This window comes from Carlito syrichta, unplaced genomic scaffold (genome assembly GCF_000164805.1).
Source record: "Carlito syrichta isolate Samal-C Ts95f unplaced genomic scaffold, Tarsius_syrichta-2.0.1 Scaffold303167, whole genome shotgun sequence".
In the NCBI taxonomy this organism is placed as follows: Eukaryota; Metazoa; Chordata; class Mammalia; order Primates; family Tarsiidae; genus Carlito; species Carlito syrichta.
Window position 1 is genome coordinate 128,147 of NW_007247263.1, and position 19,182 is coordinate 147,328.

The 19,182-nt window shown below is 37.8% G+C and overlaps 1 protein-coding gene across 1 annotated transcript in view; it reads right to left on the bottom strand.

The window, feature by feature from the left end:
* Positions 1-18,118, bottom strand: part of DNAJC10 (DnaJ heat shock protein family (Hsp40) member C10) — a 69,823-nt gene extending 51,705 nt beyond the window's left edge. The window contains exons 1-4 of the mRNA XM_008057950.2: positions 18,061-18,118; positions 16,754-16,887; positions 15,208-15,370; positions 13,152-13,202 (exon numbers count right to left, since the gene is read on the bottom strand). Coding sequence (XP_008056141.2) covers positions 13,152-13,202; positions 15,208-15,370; positions 16,754-16,882 — 343 coding nt within the window. The 5' untranslated portion in view covers positions 16,883-16,887; positions 18,061-18,118. The remainder of the gene's footprint in view (positions 1-13,151; positions 13,203-15,207; positions 15,371-16,753; positions 16,888-18,060) is intronic.
* Positions 18,119-19,182: the final 1,064 nt, after the last annotated feature.

Consider the following 19,182-nt stretch of genomic DNA (forward strand, 5'->3'; position numbering starts at 1 on the left):
TGGACGACAGAGTGAGACTCCAACTCAAAAAAAAAAAAAAATTAACTCAAGATGGATTAAAGACTTAAATGTCAGAAATGATATCATAAAAATCCTAGAAAAAAACCTGGGAAAAACTCTTCTGGACATTGGCCCAGACAAAGAATTCATTGCTAAAACCCTAAAAGCAAATGCAACAGAAACAAAAAGGTAGGACTTTATTAAACTAAAAAGCTTCTGCACGGCAATAAAATAATCAACAGAGCAAATAGGCAGCCTATGGAATGAGAGAAGATATTCACAAACTTCACATCTGATACAGAATTAATATCCAGAATCTACAAAGAACTCAAATAAATAAGCAAGAAAAAAAAGCAAATAACCACATTAAAAAGTGGATAAATGACATGAACATACTTTTCTCAAAAGAAGATGTACAAATGGCCACCAAACATGAAGAAATGCTCAACATCACTAAAACCACAATGAGATATCACCTTACACCAATCAGAATGGCATCAAAAAAATCAAAAAAAAATAGATGCTGGTGCAGTTGTGGAGAAAATGTAACACTTATACACTGTAGGCAGAAGTGAAAATTAGTACAACCTCTATGGAAAGCAGTATGAAGAGTTCTCAAACAACTAAAAGTAGATCTACCATTTGATCCACCAATCCCACTACTATGTATCCACCCAAAGGAAGAGAGAGTTTATTAAAAAGACACCTGCACTTGCATGTTCATCGCTGTACAATTCACAATAGCAAAAACGTGGAATCAACCTAAACGCCCATCAACTGATCAGTGAATAAGGAAAATGTGGTAAACATATATTATGGAATACTACTTGGCTATCAAAAAGAATGAAATAATGTCTTTGCAGAAACTTGGATGGATCTAGAGAACATCATCCTAAGTGAATTAATTCAGGAACAGAAAACCAAACACTGCATGTGCTTACTTAAAAGTGGGAGCTAAACTACAATTTGCAACGACATAGAGATTGGTATGATGGTCCCTGGAGACTCAGAAAAGGGAAGGGGGGTAGGATGGAGGTACAAAAAACTCACCTACTGGGTACAGTACAATGTGCACAGGTGGGAGTGCTGGGTACATTTAAAGCCTAGATCAAAAACTATCTGTACCCCTCCAAAGCAATTGAAATGAAAGAAAGAAAAATTAAGAAAAGAGGGAGGGAGGGAGAAAGGGAGGAAGGGAGGGGAGGAAGAAAAGGTTTCTCTCTGTAGCATGTGATGCTGTTTGATAGCATTTGACAGTAAAACTTCAAAATTGGAGTCAGTTATCTCAAAGTCTGCCACTGGTTTATTAACTAAGTTTATGTAATATTCTAAATCTTTTGTAGTCATCGCAACAATGTTCACAGTATCTTCACCAATAGTAGGTTCTATCTTAGGAAATCACTTACTCACCCATAAGAAGCAACTCCTCATCCATGCAGATTTTATTATGAGATTGCAACAATTCTCTCACATCTTCAGGCTTCATTTCTAATTCTAGTTCTCTTGCTATATTCATCACATCTGCAGTTATTTCCTTCCCTGGTCTTGAACCCTTCAATGTGATCCATGAAGGTTGGCACCAATTTATTCCAGACTTCTGTTAATGTTGATATTTTGACTTCCTCCCATGAATTAAACATGTCTTAAATAGAACCAGTAATGGTAAATTCTTTCTAGAAGGTTTCCAATTGACTTTGCCTAGATCTATCAGAGATATCACTACCTACGGCAGCAACAGCCCTATAAAATATATTTCTAAATAATAAGACTTGAAAGTCAGAATTACTCCTTGATTCACAGGCTGGAGAATGATGTTCTGTTAACAGGCACGAAGACAACATCATTCTCCTTGTACATCTCAATCAGAGCCCTTGGGTGACTAGGTACATTGTCAAAAAGCAGTCATATTTTGAAAGAAATCTTTTTTTGTTCTGAGTAGTAGTTCTCAGTGGTAGGCTTAAGATATTAAGTAAATCATGTACTGTCACCCAGGCTTTGTTTTATCATTTATGAAGCACTGCAGAGTAAATTCAGCATAATTCTTAAGGGCCCTAAGATTTTTGGAATGGCAAAAAAGCACTGGCTTCAACTTAAAGGCACCAGCTGGACAGGCTCCCAATGTGAGTCAATCTGTCTTTTTGAAGCTTGGTATTGACTTCTCCTCTCCAGCTATTAGTCTTAGTACTGTTTTCCAATATAAGACTATTTCATTTACATAAAATTTGTTGTTTAGAATAGCCACCTTCATCAATGATCTTAGCTAGATCTTCTGGATAACTTGCTGTAGTTTCTACATTAGCACTTGCTGCCTCACCTTGCATTTTTATATTATGAAGATGGCTTTTTTCCTCAAATGTTATGAACCAACCTCAGCTAGCTTCAAACTTTTCTTCTGCAGCTTCCTTACCTCTCTCAGCCTTCATAAAATTGAATTAGGGTTTTTCTCTGGAAGAGACTTTTGCTTAAGAAAATGGTATTACTGGTTTTATCTATCCAGACCACTAAGACTTTGTCCATATTAGCAATATTGCTGTTTTGTGTTATCACTAGTATGTTTACTGCAGTAGCACTTGTCTTTCAAGAATTTTTCCTTTGCATCAACAACTTAATTCCAAACCCTAACCCTAACTGCAAGGGACCCAGCTTTCACTCAGTCTTGGCTTTAGACATGCCTTCTTCACCAAACTTAATTATTTTTAGCTTTTGGTTTAAAATAGGAGACATGTGAATCTTTTCATCTGAACACTTAGAGGTCACTGCAGAGTTATTAACTGGTCTAATTGCAATATTGTTATGTCTCAGGAAATAGGAGGACCCAAGGAGAGGAAGAAAGAAGAGAGAATGGCCGGTCAGTGGAACAGTCAAAACACACATAATATTTATCAATTAAGTTTGCCATTTTATGGGCATAGTTTATGGCACCCCAAAACAATTACAACAGTAACATCAAAGATTACTGATCACAGATCATTATAACAAATACAATAATAACAGAAAAGTCTGAAATATTGTATGAATTACCAAAGTGTGACAAAGAAAAAGTGAGCACATGCTGTTGAAAAATGGTACTGATAGACTTGCTTGATGCAGGGTTGCCACAAACCTTCAACTTGTAAAAAAAAAAAAAAAATGCATTTGTGAAGCAAAATAAGGCACAGTGCAATAAAACAAGGCATGCCTGTACTTTTTTATAGAGTACTTTAACATATTTGCCTGGTTCTTATTGACTGTTGGGTAATAAAGTTAAAAATATTTTTAATACTGTATTATCACAACTCAATGTGATGTTGTGTATAACTCAGTGACTCAGAATAGAGTAAGTATATTTCAAAACGCAATTTTCAACCTTTAAACCACACAACTACAGCTACTGCCTGTTAACATAAATACAAATACAGCTAATAGGTTCTGTTATCAAAGCACAATCTAAGGAAAGGCAAAAGTGTTTTGAGTTCCTCTTTCTCAAGCTATCTTCAAAAGGATGCCTGTATTATGTGGCTTCTATTCAGAATGGCTAGTATACATGTGAGATGTTCTCTGCTTTTGCAAATAATATCTATAACTTGTTAATAATGATTGATCTACTACACAATGGCATATAGAGGAATAATAAGCACTATATTTAATGGAAAGGACGAGAACATTTTTAAAGCTTTGAAAGTGCAGTTTATGAATCACATTGTCTCTTTTGTACTGACGTTGAGCATTTTGGAGCTCCACCCTGGTATAAGTGAGCTATATAATTTGGACTAACTCTCCACTACAAGTACAAAGCTGGACAAAATACAACAGTATTTACAACAGTAACATCAAAGATTACTGATCACAGATCATCATAACAAATACAATAATAATGGAAAAGTCTGAAATATTGTATGAATTACAATATCTGTTGAAAGCATCAGAGATAGCAATTTAGCAGGGTTTTAGGGGGTCCAAAGAAGTAAAAAATCAGAGAGCCGTTGTTTCCCACTTCCAGAAATAGTTGATAAACAAGAAATTGGGCAGAGTTTTCAATAAATTCATGAGACTGGAGGACAAAAATGAAGTTCAGGTCAGGTCAAAAGAAAAGTTTTGTAAACAAAGATGAACTAGATAGTGACCAGTTGTCTCTAAGATTCAAAGTTCAGCTTTTGAATCATTTCAAAGCTTATTCGAGACTGTTATTGACTCTAGCCAGAAGAAAACATTTATGACTTTAAAATAACTCTATAATTACTAATATAATTAATTATGCAAAAGACAAGACTAAATAACTCAAACCAACAGAAATAACTGGTCATAAAAAGAGACTCACAACCAAGCAGGCTAACATCATATTTATGTAAGTACAAACTGATACTGCTATCCATACTTGTTATCTTCCTTTTGCTTCTTCAATTACAACTTCAGGATCTAGCAACACTAAGAGTAATAACCGAGAGCAGAGTAATATTAGAGAACAGATGGAATAGTAGCAAATAGAGGAAACCTCAAAATATTCATGGAAAAATGAGTATTATGAAAAAACTATGCATGAATTTAAAAAACTTTTTGCCCCCAAATAAACTTATAATAACTTGCAATAGCACGTCTGAAAAGAATTGAGTCTGAGACTCTAGAAAAGACAAGATGAGAGTTCTGGTAAGATGGCGACGACACAGGTGGGACTGTGAGATTCTCTGAAAGTAAGTTCCCATTAAAAACTCTTGCTTTCCTCCCCCCACGCCCTGCCCACTGCCAGTCACATGGGTCCAAGGCCTAGAGACCCTCGGTCCCACGCATGGCCTGGCTACTGCAGTCTTGCCACCGCCGCTGCTCCACCCCAGGTGGCCCCCAGCACTGGCCGTGCAGAGCTCCCAGCTGCCTCCCTGGCTACACCATCTCACCCAGCCCCAAGCCGCTGTGGCCTGTGGAGGCCCTCGGATACTGCCTTGTGGAGATCTGGGTTCCCTTGCTGGCTACTGTCAGCGCGGCACCCAGCTGCTGCCAGCTCTCTCCCTGGCTGGGCGCCCAGCCCTGTCTCAGGCTGCTGCAGCCTGTGGAAGCCTTCCACGCCCGCTCCTCCAAGCTAGTGGCTCCATCACTGGCTAAAGCTCCCAGCGCAGGGCCCAAAGCCATCACCTGTGCTCATCCCCGGAGCTCTGGGTCCCCACCCTGGATGAGGTCCCAGCCATCTCAAGCCGCCGTTGCCCAGGGAGGGTCTAGGCACCCGCCCCTCAGAGATACCAGCTCCATCCCTGGCTGATGCGCCCTGTGCGCAGCTCAAAACCGCCGCTGCCACCTGCCCTTAGGAGCTTTGGGTCCCCACCCTGTCTAAGATGCCCAGCCTCATCTCAAGCCGCTGTTGCCCAGGAAGGCCCTAGGCACCTGCCCCTTCGAGCTCCGGGCCCCGCCCTGGAGGAGGTGCCCAGCCACATCTCAAGCTGCTGTCGCCCAGCAGGACCAGAGAACAGCTGGAGCTAGAGACCAGTTTTTTTGTTTGATTGTTTGTTTTTATTTTTATTTTCTCTTACTCTTATCTGTCTTCAGGTCTATTTTCATTTATTAGTGGGTACCTCTGTCTGTTTTCCCTTTTACTCTCCTATCTCCACCTTCTGTTTCTCCCTCTCCCTGTTCCATTTCTTTCCCCTTTCTTATATCATTTTACTTCCAAGGAGCAAACCAATACCCCCACTTCATGAACAGATTACAAGGCAGTAGGAAGCAGGATCCAGCGTATCCAAACACCTGTCAGTGGATACTGGGATCTGCAGATAAATTTTGAGTCACAGCTCCCCGCTCAAATGAATCTCAAAGAGGCAAAAAGTATAACCCTCAACGTACAATCCAGCCTCAGAATCGAACAAAGCCAGAAGATTCACATAAAGAAGAATAGGAGATTGAGCAAACAGAAGCAAAAAGCAACCCCGCCACCCCTGAACAACAGATTTAAAGACAGAGGGAGAAAAAAGGAAAAAGTGGGGAGGCAAACCTACACAAATGAAGAAAAATCAAAAGAAGAATATAGGTCTCACAAAGACCCCTGGGAGATCAGATATTGAGAAAATAGACTTCGGAATGCAAACAATGAAGAGCCCCCAGAATGACTGGTCATATACTACGAACCCAGACATCAAGACATTAATAGAGAGAATAAAAAGAATTGAGGAGAGACAAGAGGAAAATAGGAAGGAGTTGATAACTGAGATAACAGCAGTAAAGAATACTGTGATTGAAATAAATAATAAACTGATAAGCATGGAAAGCAGACTTAGCCAAGCAGAAGAAAGAATCTCAGAACTTGAAGACCAAAATATAGAACTAAACCAAACTGTGAAAAACATAGAAAAGAAGCTTAAAAAGACAGAACAAAACCTTCAAGAGATGAGCGATTACTTCAAGAGAACAAACCTAAGAGTAATTGACTTCCTGAGGCAGAAAGAGAGACAGAGACCACCCTGGAACAAACATTCCACAAAATTATTCAAGAAAACTTCCCTCACCTCATTAATGATGTGAAAATTCAAACACAAGAAATTCAGAGAACCCCAGCAAGACAACAATTGAGAAGACCAACTCCTAGGCACATAATAATCTGTCTCAACAAAGTAGGTATGAAAGAAAAAATCCTAAAAGCAGCAAGAGAAAAAGTCAGACTACCTACCAGGGAAGACCAATCAGAAGAGAAGCAGATTTATCTTACAGAAACCCTCCAGGCTAGGAGAGCTTGGAGTCCAATATTCAAAGTCCTCAAAGATAAACAATTTCAACCAAGAATAGCCTACCCAGCTAAGCTAAGCTTCATCAGTGAGGGAGAATTACAATCCTTCCCAGACATCCAATCCCTAAGAACTTATGCTGCCTCCAGACCAACCCTATAAGAACTCTTAAGATAATATTAAACACAGAAGAAAAGGGAAAAAGAAAACAATGTTCTTCACAAGAGTGCAGGAAAAAGATTGAAAATACACATGAACCAACCCCCAAACCAAAAGAAAGACAACAAACAAGTACAACAACAACTCTATAAGAACATCATGACAAAAATAAACCTCACATTTCAATAATTAGCCTGAATGTGAATGGACTAAATGCACCACTGAAAAGACACAGAATGGCAAAATGGATAAAATATCATGAGGCAACAATATACTGTCTCCAAGAGACGCATCTCACCAGAAAGGATACTCACAGACTCAAAGTAAGAGGATGGGAAACAAATTTTCTGGTGAATGGAACACAAAAGAAAGCTGGAGTTGCAATCTTAATCTCCGATAAAATACCCTTTAAGCTATCAAAAATCAAAAAAGATAAAGAAGGTCACTATATAATGATAAAAAGCTTCAATCAATCAACAAGAAATATCCATCCTAAACATATATGCACCTATAATATAGGAGCACCAATGTTCGTAAAGCTGCTTCTAGGCAAATTTAAAAAAGAGACTGACTCTAACACTATCATAGTGAGGGAATTTAATACTCACAACCCTAGACAGGTCATCAAGACAAAAAATCAGCAAGGACACCCAGAACCTCAATGAGACTCTTGAACAAATGGACTTAATTGATACTTACAGAACACTACACCCAAAGACCACAGAATATACATTCTACTCATCACCACATGGAACGTACTCCAAGATCGACCACATCATAGCCATATATCAAACATAAACAAATTTCTTAAGACTGAAATCTTGCCATGCACCTTTTCAGACCACAGTGGAATAAAAATAAATATCAACAGCAACAAAATTTCCCCGACGTCCACAAAGACATGGTCACTAAACAGCATGATGCTGATCAATGACTGGTTCAACACCGAAATCAAAGAAGAAATTGAAAGATTCCCGGAAACAAACGAAAACGAAGAAACATCTTACCAAAATCTCTGGGATGCCATGAAATCAGATTTAAGAGGAGAATATTTATATCTCTATGGGCACACATCAAGAAAATGGAAACATCACAAGTGGATAGCCTAACAAACCACCAAAGGGAGCTGGAAAGAGAAGATCACCAAAACTCCAACTTTAGCAGAAGAATTCAAATCACAAAAATATGAGACTAAATACGGGACAAACAGAAGACAAAAATATCACAGAAAACATCAACAAAGCAAAAAGCTGGTTCTTTGAAAGAATTAACAAGATTGATGGGCCCCTAGCCAGACTGACCAAGAAAAAGAGAGGTAAAGCCCAAATAAACACAATCAGAAATATAAAAGATGAAATCACAACTGACCCTAAAGAAATGCAAAAGATTATCAGAGATTACTATGTACACCTATATGGAAATAAACTTGATAACCTAGATGAAATGGAAGACTTCCTGACATCACACAACCTACCCAAGTTGAAACAAGAAGACATTGAGACACTGAACAAACCAATAAAAACCCAAGAAATTGTCATACAAAAACTACGTACCAAAAAAACCCCAAAAAACAAAAAACAAAAACCCTGTACCAGATGGCTTTCCAGCAGAATTCTACAAAACATACAAGGAAGAGCTGACACCAATCCTTTTGAAAGTATTCCAGACAATTGAGAAAGATGGAATTCTCCCCAAATCATTTTATGAAGCTAACATTACACTGATACCCAAACCAGGTAAAGATGCAACAAAGAAAGAGAACTACAGGCCAATATCCCTTATGAACATAGATGCAAAAATCATCAACAAAATTCTAGCAAATCGGATCCAAAAGCACATCTCAAAAACCATCCACCATGACCAAGTAGGCTTCATGCCCAGGATGCAGGGCTGGTTCAACAGTCGCAAAACCATAAATGTCATTAAATACATCAACAGATGTAATGTAAAAACAAGAACCACATGATTATCTCATTAGATGCAGAAAAACTTTTGATAAAATCCAGAATCCCTTCTTTATAAAAACTATCAAACACCTAGGCATAGAAGGAACATACCTCAAAATAGTAAGTGCCATCTATGACAAACCCACAGCTATCATATTGCTAAATGGACAGAAACTAGAAACATTTCCCCTGAAAACTGGAACAAGACAAGGCTGCCCACTCTCACCCCTCTTGTTCAATATTGTGTTGGAAGTCCTAGCCCAGGCAATTAGACAAGAGAAGGAAATCAGGGGTGTCCAAATAGGAAAAGAGGGAGTCAAGTTATCCTTCTTTGCTGATGATATGATACTATACCTTGAAAATCCAAGAGAATCTGTCAAAAATCTGCTGACACTGATAAAGGACTTTGGCAAAGTCTCAGGGTACAAAATAAATGTGCAAAAGTCAGTTGCATTTCTATACAACAACAAAAAGCAGGCAGAGACCCAAATAGAAAGCACAATCCCATTCACAATAGCCACCAAAAAAAAATGAAATACCTTGGCATCTTCCAAACCAGAGAAGTGAGAGACTACAATGAAAATTACAAACACTGCTCAAAGAAATCCAAGAAGACACAAACAAATGGAAAAATATACCATGCTCATGGATAGAAAGAATCAACATTGTTAAAGGCAATTGTCAAAGGCAATTGTCAAAGGCAATCTACAGATTCAATGCAATACCCATTAAGTTACCAACATCATTCTTCTCAGATCTGAAAACGACAATACAGAAATTCAAACGGAAACATAAACGACCACGAATAGCCAAAACAATCCTTAGCAAGAGAAACAAAGCAGGAGGTATCACACTTCCCAACCTCAAACTCTACTATAAACCTACAGTAATCAAAACAGCTTGGTATTGGTATAAAAACAGGCACATAGACCAATGGAACAGGACAGAGATTCCAGAAGCAAAGCCTCAATTCCTCAATCAACTCATCTTTGATAAAAAGCCTCCAACGACAACTACTGGGGAGAAGAAAACCTATTCAGTAAACGGTGCTGGGAAAACTGGCTGACCACCATGCAAAAGATTGAAACAGGGGCCCTACCTATCACTATACACAAAAATTAACTCTAAATGGATCAAAGATCTAAATGTAAAACCTCAAACTATACGAATCTTAGAAAACGCAGGAGACACGCTTATGGAAATTGGAACTGGCAACCAATTCCTATCCAGAACCCTAAAGGTCAAGACTTTAAGAAATAAGATAGACAAGTGGGACCTCATCAAACTAATGAGCTTCTGCAAAGCAAAAGAAACCATCGAGAGAGCAGGGAGACAGCCCACAGAATGGGAAAAATATTTGCCAACTGTATATCTGACAAAGGCCTAACATCTAGGATCTACGAGGAACTCAAACACACCGAAGGGAAAAAAACAAACAACCCCTTTAAAAAGTGGGCAAAAGACATGAATAGACACTTCTCAAAAGAAGATATATGGGCAGCCAATAGATACATGAAAATTGTTCAACTTCGCCTATCATCAGAGAAATGCAAATCAAAACCACATTGAGATACCACCTTAACCCAGTAAGAATGGCCATCATTAATAAAACAAACAAAAATAGATGCTGGCGAGGATGTGAAGAAAAAGGAACGCTTCTACACTGCTGGTGGGAATGCAAACTAGTACAGTCTCTCTGGAAAACAGTCTGGAGATATCTGAAAGAACTAGAAATTGACCTTCCATATGACCCAGCAATTCTCCTAATGGGAATATACCCGGAGGAACTCAATTCATTCTACAAAGAAGATACTGCACATGAATATTTATTGGAGACCTATTCACAATAGTAAAAACATGGAACCAACCATGTTGCCCATCAAAGCTGGACTGGATTAAAAAAAAATGCAGTACATATACACAATGGAATATTACACAGCCATAAAGAATGACAAATATATGGACTTTGCAACAACCTGGATGGATTTGGAGTCGATCATACTCAGTGACTTATCACAGAAACAAAGAACAGAGTTCTATATGTTCCCACTCATAAGAGAAACTCGAACAATTATAATGCTATAAAAAAGCGATGGGCAGTAATGGGAAACTGTTGGTGGGGAGGGGGGTGGGATTGGCAGTTGAGGGAAACTGCTAGGGCAGGGAGGGGCATACCTCTTTAACAGGGGTATCTGCATGATCAATGTTTGTATACCTAAACCCTGAATTGTATCCCACATCTTTACATTAAAATAAAAAATAATATATAAAAAAAGAAAGGACAAGACATCATTTTGAAATGATCCCCTTATCAGAGCAACATGATTTATGCTAAAATTGAAGCAAGAACAAACATTAAATTCATAGTGAAAACTGGGTGGAAGAATGTTGAATTATTGATGCTTTATGAAAAGTTTATGGAAGCAATGCCCCCACAGAAATCAGCAGTTTACAAATAAACAACTAATTTTAAGAAGGGATGAGACAATGTTGAACATGAATCCCGCAGTGGTCAGACCATCCACATTAATTTGTAAGAAAAAAATTGTGCCCTAAATGAAGAGAACTGACAACAGTAGAAACAATAGCCAACACCACAGACATCTCAGTTGGGTCAGCTTACACAATTCTGACTGAAAGTGGAGCAAACTTTCCCCTTGATAGGTGCCAAAATTGTGTGCCCAGATTAGCTACAGACAAGAGCAGGGCTTTCAAAGGAAACTTTAAACAAGTGGGATCATGATCTTGAAGCATTTCTTCAAAGAATTATAAAAGGAGATGAAACATGATTTCATCAGCCAGTATGATTCTAAAGAAAGAGCACAATCAAAGGAATAGTTACCAAGAGATGGAAGTGGTTCAGTTAATGCAATAGAAGACTGACTGGTCAAGAGCAAAGATCCTGGCAACAGTTTTTTAGGATGCTCAAAGCATTTTGCTTGCTGACTTTCTGGAGAACCAAAGAATGATAACATCTGCCAATTATGAGAGTGTTTTGAGAAAGTTAGCCTAAGCTTTAGTGGAAAAATGCCCAAAGAAGCTTCACCACAGTCATTCTCCAGCATGACAATGTTCCTGCTCTTGTCAAACAAAGGTTAATTATTGAATTAGCTCTAAAGTGTTGTAGCTGTACTTTATCTTAACCTATTATTGGGGTTCTATATGAACTATTAGCAGTTCTTACCCTTTCTGCATAGTGACACATCTGAAAAAGTCTGAGCCCATGAAAAATATAACTATCAGTAGTCTCATTCTAGGTAGATGCACGGTTTAGTAAACTTTCAGGTTTTATTCAGTTCCTCTGATTCTCTCTGATTCCAAAGTCTTCTGCCCCACTGGCCCACAAAACTCTTACTGACACATTAGGAGATGAGAAACAGTAAGAACCACAAGGGAAGAGCTCTAGGTTCATATAACTCATGCAGTAAATTTATGATTCCATCAGCTTGTGACATGGATAATTAGTCTATCAACAATCCAAATGAGTAAAACTTTCTTGTTTCCTTTTGGTGTAAGGAAGATATGTTTTTATTCACTTAGCACTTATTAATGCGTTCACATACAAGACTTTTAACAAAATCATGTATCAAACAGCTATTTTGTATGCCCAAGCTCATCAACATGATGTAAAAATAAGAATAAAACTCTTACTTAAAATAAACAAACTATATAACATCAAGTGGCTGTAATAAATCTTTAATAATAATATAGCTAACATATTATATAAATATATGTGCATCTTTTAGGCAACTGGTATGCTATTTTAGTTTTCTAAATTAAATAAGATTATAACAGTGCAAAATAAAATTGAAATTTAACTTGGGGTACAATTTATTATTTTGAGTGGAAAGAATATGTGTACTTTATCATCACTGCACAAAGGCTAAAAGTATAACAATCTAATCTAGTATATAATTTTCTAAAATGCAATGGAAAAAGCAAAACAGAACTGCATTTTTATATCTATCTTCACACAAGTTCAAGATCAAATTAAATCTGCTTCCAAAATAATCATACGAAAAATTTATCCAAAACTCTGAAATCAAAAAGCTCTGAAAATAAGAAGTTTTACTCACCAGGCATCTAAACCTGAGCTTAACTGTTAGGAGGATATATATATATATATATATATATATTTTTTTTTTAACTTTCTTTTATTTGGTATACATACTTGCACATTTTGCTGCAGAAATATTAATGTTTTTGTTATGGTACACTTCACATTCTGGTAGGAATATATAATACAGTATATACCATATAATCTTTCTAAAATCCAAAAGATTTCTAAATGTCAAACATATTTGACCTCAACAATTTCAGATGAGATTGGATGTGTACTACTTTTATATAATCATGCCAAACTTACCAAACTCTCTTCTTTCCAATGTTATGATTTCAGGATCATCATCATAAATGCCTAATTTTAAAAGCATATAAGAATTATAAAATCAAAACTTCACAAACAAAAAATTGCCACACAAAAATAGACTGCTTATTTTGTTTTAATTATCAGTCAGACTACTACACTACATCTCAAACTTGAAGATTATGCAACAAAGAGAAAAACAAAAGTAAATAATACTATTTGCACTATTAGAGGGATTTAAAGACATTAGAATCCTGTTACAGACTGTGTGTATGTATGTGGGGGGTGGTCAGGTTCCCAATATTCACATAATGTCATTTCCATAGAAAATTTCTATTCTGTTTTTTAAACTTTTTATTGAAAAATAATTATAGACTCAGGAAGTTGCAAAAACAGTACAGACTCTCATGTACCCTTCACCCACCCTTCCCTAATGACATGTTAGGTGGCTAAAGTACAATATCGAAATCAGGAGATTGAGAGTGGTATACTTTTAACTGTAGACCTCATTCAATTTTCAGATTATATGGTTTTTTAATAGATGGTATCACTTTAAAATACCTTCCATTGCTAAAAATCTATTAAATACATAACCTAAGTGGTGAAACAATTGCAGAGACAAACATTTAGTAAATACAAATTTTTTATCATAATAATTAAAATCAATGTGAGAAAACTTATCACTTATTGGCAAATATTCAAATAATATTAATAATGTATATAGACTGGGGAGCCCAGCAAACTTTTTCTGTAGAGGACATTAGTAAATATTTTAGGCTTTGAGGAACATATGGTTCCTGTCACAACTACTCAACTCTGCCCTCAAAGTATGAAAGAAGTCATAGATATTATGTGAATAAATGAGCTTAAATGTACTCCAATAAAATTTATTTATAAAAGCAGGCAGCATGTCAAATTTGGCCTGTGAAATGTAGCTTGCCCACACCTGGTAGACTATCAACTCACAGGTAATATACTTAAAAAATCCCATTTTGAAAAGAAAATCAGTCTTGAGAAGCAAACCCTTCAGAAAGAAATTTAAAATACTTTGTTTAGTCTAATATAAAACCATACTTCAGTTCTTAGCCTGTATTTGAAGCTAACTAATGATTAGGAGAAATACTGGAACATATCTTCTTGCCTTGATACCTATGTTTACTTTCCCTCTTCCTTGGTTTCTTTAACCTGATTCTTCCTTCCGCTTTGCCTTATCTGTGTTCACACCTTAAAACATTATCAATAAGGGTTCCATATGAGAAGCATGGCATTTCTGTTGAAGTGGCTAGTAACTTAAAGGAAACTTTAGCCTTTCTTGGAAAATATGATGCTCTAAAATAGAGTGAAAGAAATTAACATTATTCAATATTTTAAAATAATGAAAGAAATATTTAACTTCTAATGCAAATATAGACAGTCATATCTTGCTTAATAATGGGGATACATATAATAAAAATAGTGGTATTACAATCTTATGGGACCACTGTCCTATTTGTGGCTCATGATTATACATTTTTTATTAAATAGCAATCCTTATTTTATTTTATTTTAATTTTTTTATTTTTTTTTGAGTTGGAGTCTCACTCCGTCACCCAGACTGGAGTGCAGTGGCCGCTCCCGGCCACCGCAGCCTCAACCTGCTGGGCTCCGGCGATCCTTCTGCCTCAGCCTTCCAAGTAGCTGGAACTACAGGCGCGCACTACCACACCCAGCTAATTTTTTGATTTCGTGTAGAGATGAGGTCTCACCAAGTTGCCCAGGCGGGTCTCGAACCCGCGGGCTCAGGCAAATTCACTCACCTCAGCCTCCCAAGGTGCGGGATTACAGGCTGAGCCACCGAGCCCGGCTAGCAATCCTTATTTTGAAAGTATTTCCAACAAAATACTTTTAATCTCTGTATACCAACTGACTTTCCTTTTGAATGCCATTCCCATGGTACGTTCAATATGTGACTAGGTGATATCTCTTAAATATATTAAAAATATAAGCTAAGTGGTGAAACAAAATTTTCTTTTATTCAGATAAAAACAATTTCGTAAGTATTATCATATCACCTTACCAAAATCATAACGATAATAGTTCCAACTCTCATACTGGCCTCCTTGATTATCCTCAAGTCCCTTTTCTCCATATTTATCATACTTTTTCCGTAGATCTTCATCTTTGAGTACCTCATATGCTCTATTTATTTTTAAAAAGTCACCATGTGCATTTGGGTTATTCTATTAAGAAATATAAGATACAGCACAGTTATTTCAGAAACACAATCCAAGCCTCTTCAGAAATTATATGCACATTTAGTTAGCTCAGAGATTTCTAGGAGACTAGATACCAGCACAAGGAGGGGTAGCACAATGTGATATGAGTTATCATGAATTGAAATAAAAAAGTATCTTCTAGGGAACTATAATCTTAAAAAAAAAAAAAACCAGAAAAGTAACATACAAGAACAGACTTTCTAAAAGTATATATGTCATTCCTTCTAAAAAGTACAACTGAGTAAAAACTGACAAGTTCTTTGAAATTCTTAATTTTGTAAATAACGTTATAGTACTTCTAAAACAAGTAGAAATAAATAGATTTGTAAGTTGTTCTTCTATTTGAGGCAAAAATTGACATATTAACTATAAAGATTATATGCCCCAACTTATCAGATAATTAAATAAGAATATCAGAATAACAGTCCAAAATTGGATTGGAAATGTTTCTTTCTTTTTTGTTATGTTTCACAGAGTTGGTTTTTGAGGGATGCTTTCATCTATTTAATGCTTGGATGATAGAAAGTCTACCATCTTTCATATGGAAACGTAAAAATCATAACTGAAATTTTAAAGAAAGATTTGAAAAAGTAAAAATCCAAACAGACTGTAGATCTCAGGGAAAGATAAGCAACTAACAAGAGTTTTAAAGAAATACTGTTCCTATTGCTCAGCTTTATACGGTGAAATAAAATAATCCTATTTAAAAAATTCTGCTTAGAGAAAATTAAACGTAATTATGCCTTTCTTATTGTTAATGACAAGAACCAAATCTCATTAAGAAATAATTAATTAAATAAATTATAAAAATATATAAATTAAAACTAATTTAGTTTTGGAAGATGACATTATTGGATACATAATCAAAAATATGATTGTAATCAATCAGCTGCACTCAACTTTCAATTTATAAAACTTTCTAACTCTAGTCTGTGGACTGGTGCACGGAAGACAACAGTGAAAGTTAGAACATGCTATTATTAGCTATAATCACCATTTTTAGTAAGTCATATCCTCTGAGTTTTAAAGAAATTTTTTTTCTGTTACTGTTCTAAAATACTTGGTCTTAACCTTACTAAGAAAACTACTTTATAGATACTATTTGGGAATTAATGTCTTTAATAGAACTGTTAGAAATTGGTTTTCAAAGTAAAAGGAAACTGCATTTTTGGTACATCAATTCCTTCATGGGATTTTAAACTAGAATATTCTTCTTCTATTTCTAGCATATAAGTTGAATTATAATTTTGATGTGATTGTTAAATATTTTAAGCATTTATTTAAAATAATATCAAAACATACCAAAACACAGTAGTCAGATATTTTAAAAAACAAATTTCTACCTACCGGGTTTTTATCAGGATGTAACTTCAATGCCAATTTCTTGAAAGCTTGTCTTATTTCTCTGCTGCTTGCAGTTTTAGATACTCCAAGTAAACTGTAAAAATCCTGATCTGTGCCTACTAAAATGGCCATATACACTATCAGAAAACAGAGAATGATTCTTTTCAAGTCTCTGATATAGTCATCTTTATTTAACCAGACTCCCATTCTCCTTCTTATGCAAGTTCTGATTTAGTGAACATTAAGATACACTGCTGGTTCCAGTTGACGTAATACGCAAATTTGAGAACTTCTGTCCACATTACTTCCAGGGTGAATCAAGCATCACAAAATTGTCTCCAAAAATGTGACTCTAAAGAGAGGAAACCAGGCTGTTAAACAGCAATAATAAAATTTATTTATCAAACAACATGGTCAGTAATAAAACCTCCATTGAATGGCAAACCAGTGTGAATACCCCAGGTTCTATTCTTTGGGGGGGGGACTTCCTTCACTGTTTATATATCCAGGTAGCTGGATCTGAGAAATCACTCAAGATAATAGACAAAAGGTCATGAGTGGTAGTAGCTAGCTAGGACACTTGCACACACACTCAGCAATGTAGACAATGAGAAAAGGCCTTTGATCAGCATTAGAACACAAGGGTGGGAAAAAGCTATATTTTCTTCCTCTTTCTACCCAGTTTTAGTGTTTTCCTTTTAATGCCTCTCCTTTTTTGGCTACTTCTTAGGAGATGGCCTTTTGGGGGGACTAGGGTTCTTCCAAAAGATCTTTACTTTTCACATAACCTTGCCAAAAGTGACAGTGAATGATACTGTCATGATAGACAATCTACATGGCAGTCACTGAGTTTTCTCAGAAGGTGCTTACACTGAATTTAAGTAGAAACCATATTATGAAAATAGAATAATAAATATATTTTTGAGATGAGTTCTTGCTATGTTGGTCAGCTGACTGAAACTCCTCGGCGCAAGCAATCTTCCTGCTTTGGCTTTCCAAAGTGTTAGGATTACAGGCGTGAGCCACCGGCCCGACCTAGAATAATAATTACTGTTAAGAATGTAACTTTATTACAAAGTTCATGTTTGGTACAAACAGAAATAGGAAAAGAAACTGCAAAGGAGATCTGTTATTTAGACATGCTCACTTCTGTAGGGTTAAAAACAATCACTACTTCATCACATCTAGACTCATATATTTTAGCCCCAAAGATCTCATAATGCTTTGAAAAAAAATCTAACTTTTCCTAGCGTCTTCAGTTTCTTTATTCATTTGATGCTAAGGGTGTGCTGTAAAATTTTTCTCCTTACCCGTGAATGGTCTTCAGCTCATATCTAATACCTACTTTTTAATCCCACAGAACTACACCTGTGTAAAATTAATCAATACCTACACTAGAAAATAGTCATTAGAAAAAAAAGAGAACATGTTCTCCGTCCCCACTTTGGAATAAGCTGTTCCCAGGCCTGGGCTGTTCTCAATCAGCGTGGGTGTGGCTGAGCTGCCCGGGACCTGGACAGGTGGAGGCTGCAGGTAAATGCGTGGGAACAGCTTTCTGCTGCCATCACTCCAGAGGGGGCGAGGGGAAGGATGGAGACGCAGGGGACGGACCGACAAGTGTTGCTGGTGTCTGCAGTCTCAGGTCGGACTGAGAGAGGGAGCCTGAGTAACAGGGGAGTCGCAAGCAAGGGAAGGGTGGTGCGGGTCACAGGGAGGAAGATGGGGAGCGAGAACACAATACACTGGTCATGGGGGCGCGGAGGCAAGCGACGTTCAGGCGCGTAGGCATGTCTCCCCTCCCTTCCCGGAGGGCCCTGTCCCCCGGCTGGTGCCCACCTTGGTGTCGCTTCCAGCAACTACTCCCTCATCTTCAAGTCCCGGCGGCAGACCCCGCCTGACCGAGCCCACGCAGGGCGTGCGGGAGAAAAACACAGCCACTCTCCGACTGCCGGGCTGCCGCGCGCGGGACGCAGAGTACCAGCCGTACAACGGCGACCAGCGCCTGGCCAGCTCCTGTCGGCGGTTCACGCCGGTCTCCGCGGCAGCCCGGGGCGGGGCCTGCGCGGGGCATTGTGGGAAGGGCGTGGAGGACGCAGCCGGGAGTCCCCGGCGAGCGCGGCAGCGCCGGGACGGGAGGGCGGTGTAGGTTTGGGTTGACGTGGCCTTCTGCGCGGGATAGGGATCCGGCTCCGGCTCCCAACCGGACCCGAGGGACCAGCAGAAGCCAGCGCAGCTCGCTACCCCGCACCCACACGTCTGGCGTCGGCCGTGGGCGGGGCTGGCGGACGACGGAGCCCGCCCCTTCCTGGTCCCGTTGCCAGGGCGACGGGGAAACCCAGTGGGCGGGGCCTGAGTGAGCGTATTCCCGGAGACTCTTCTTAAAGGGAAGTTCTTAGCAAGCACAATTTTGGTGGATAATAAGGCTGCAAGAT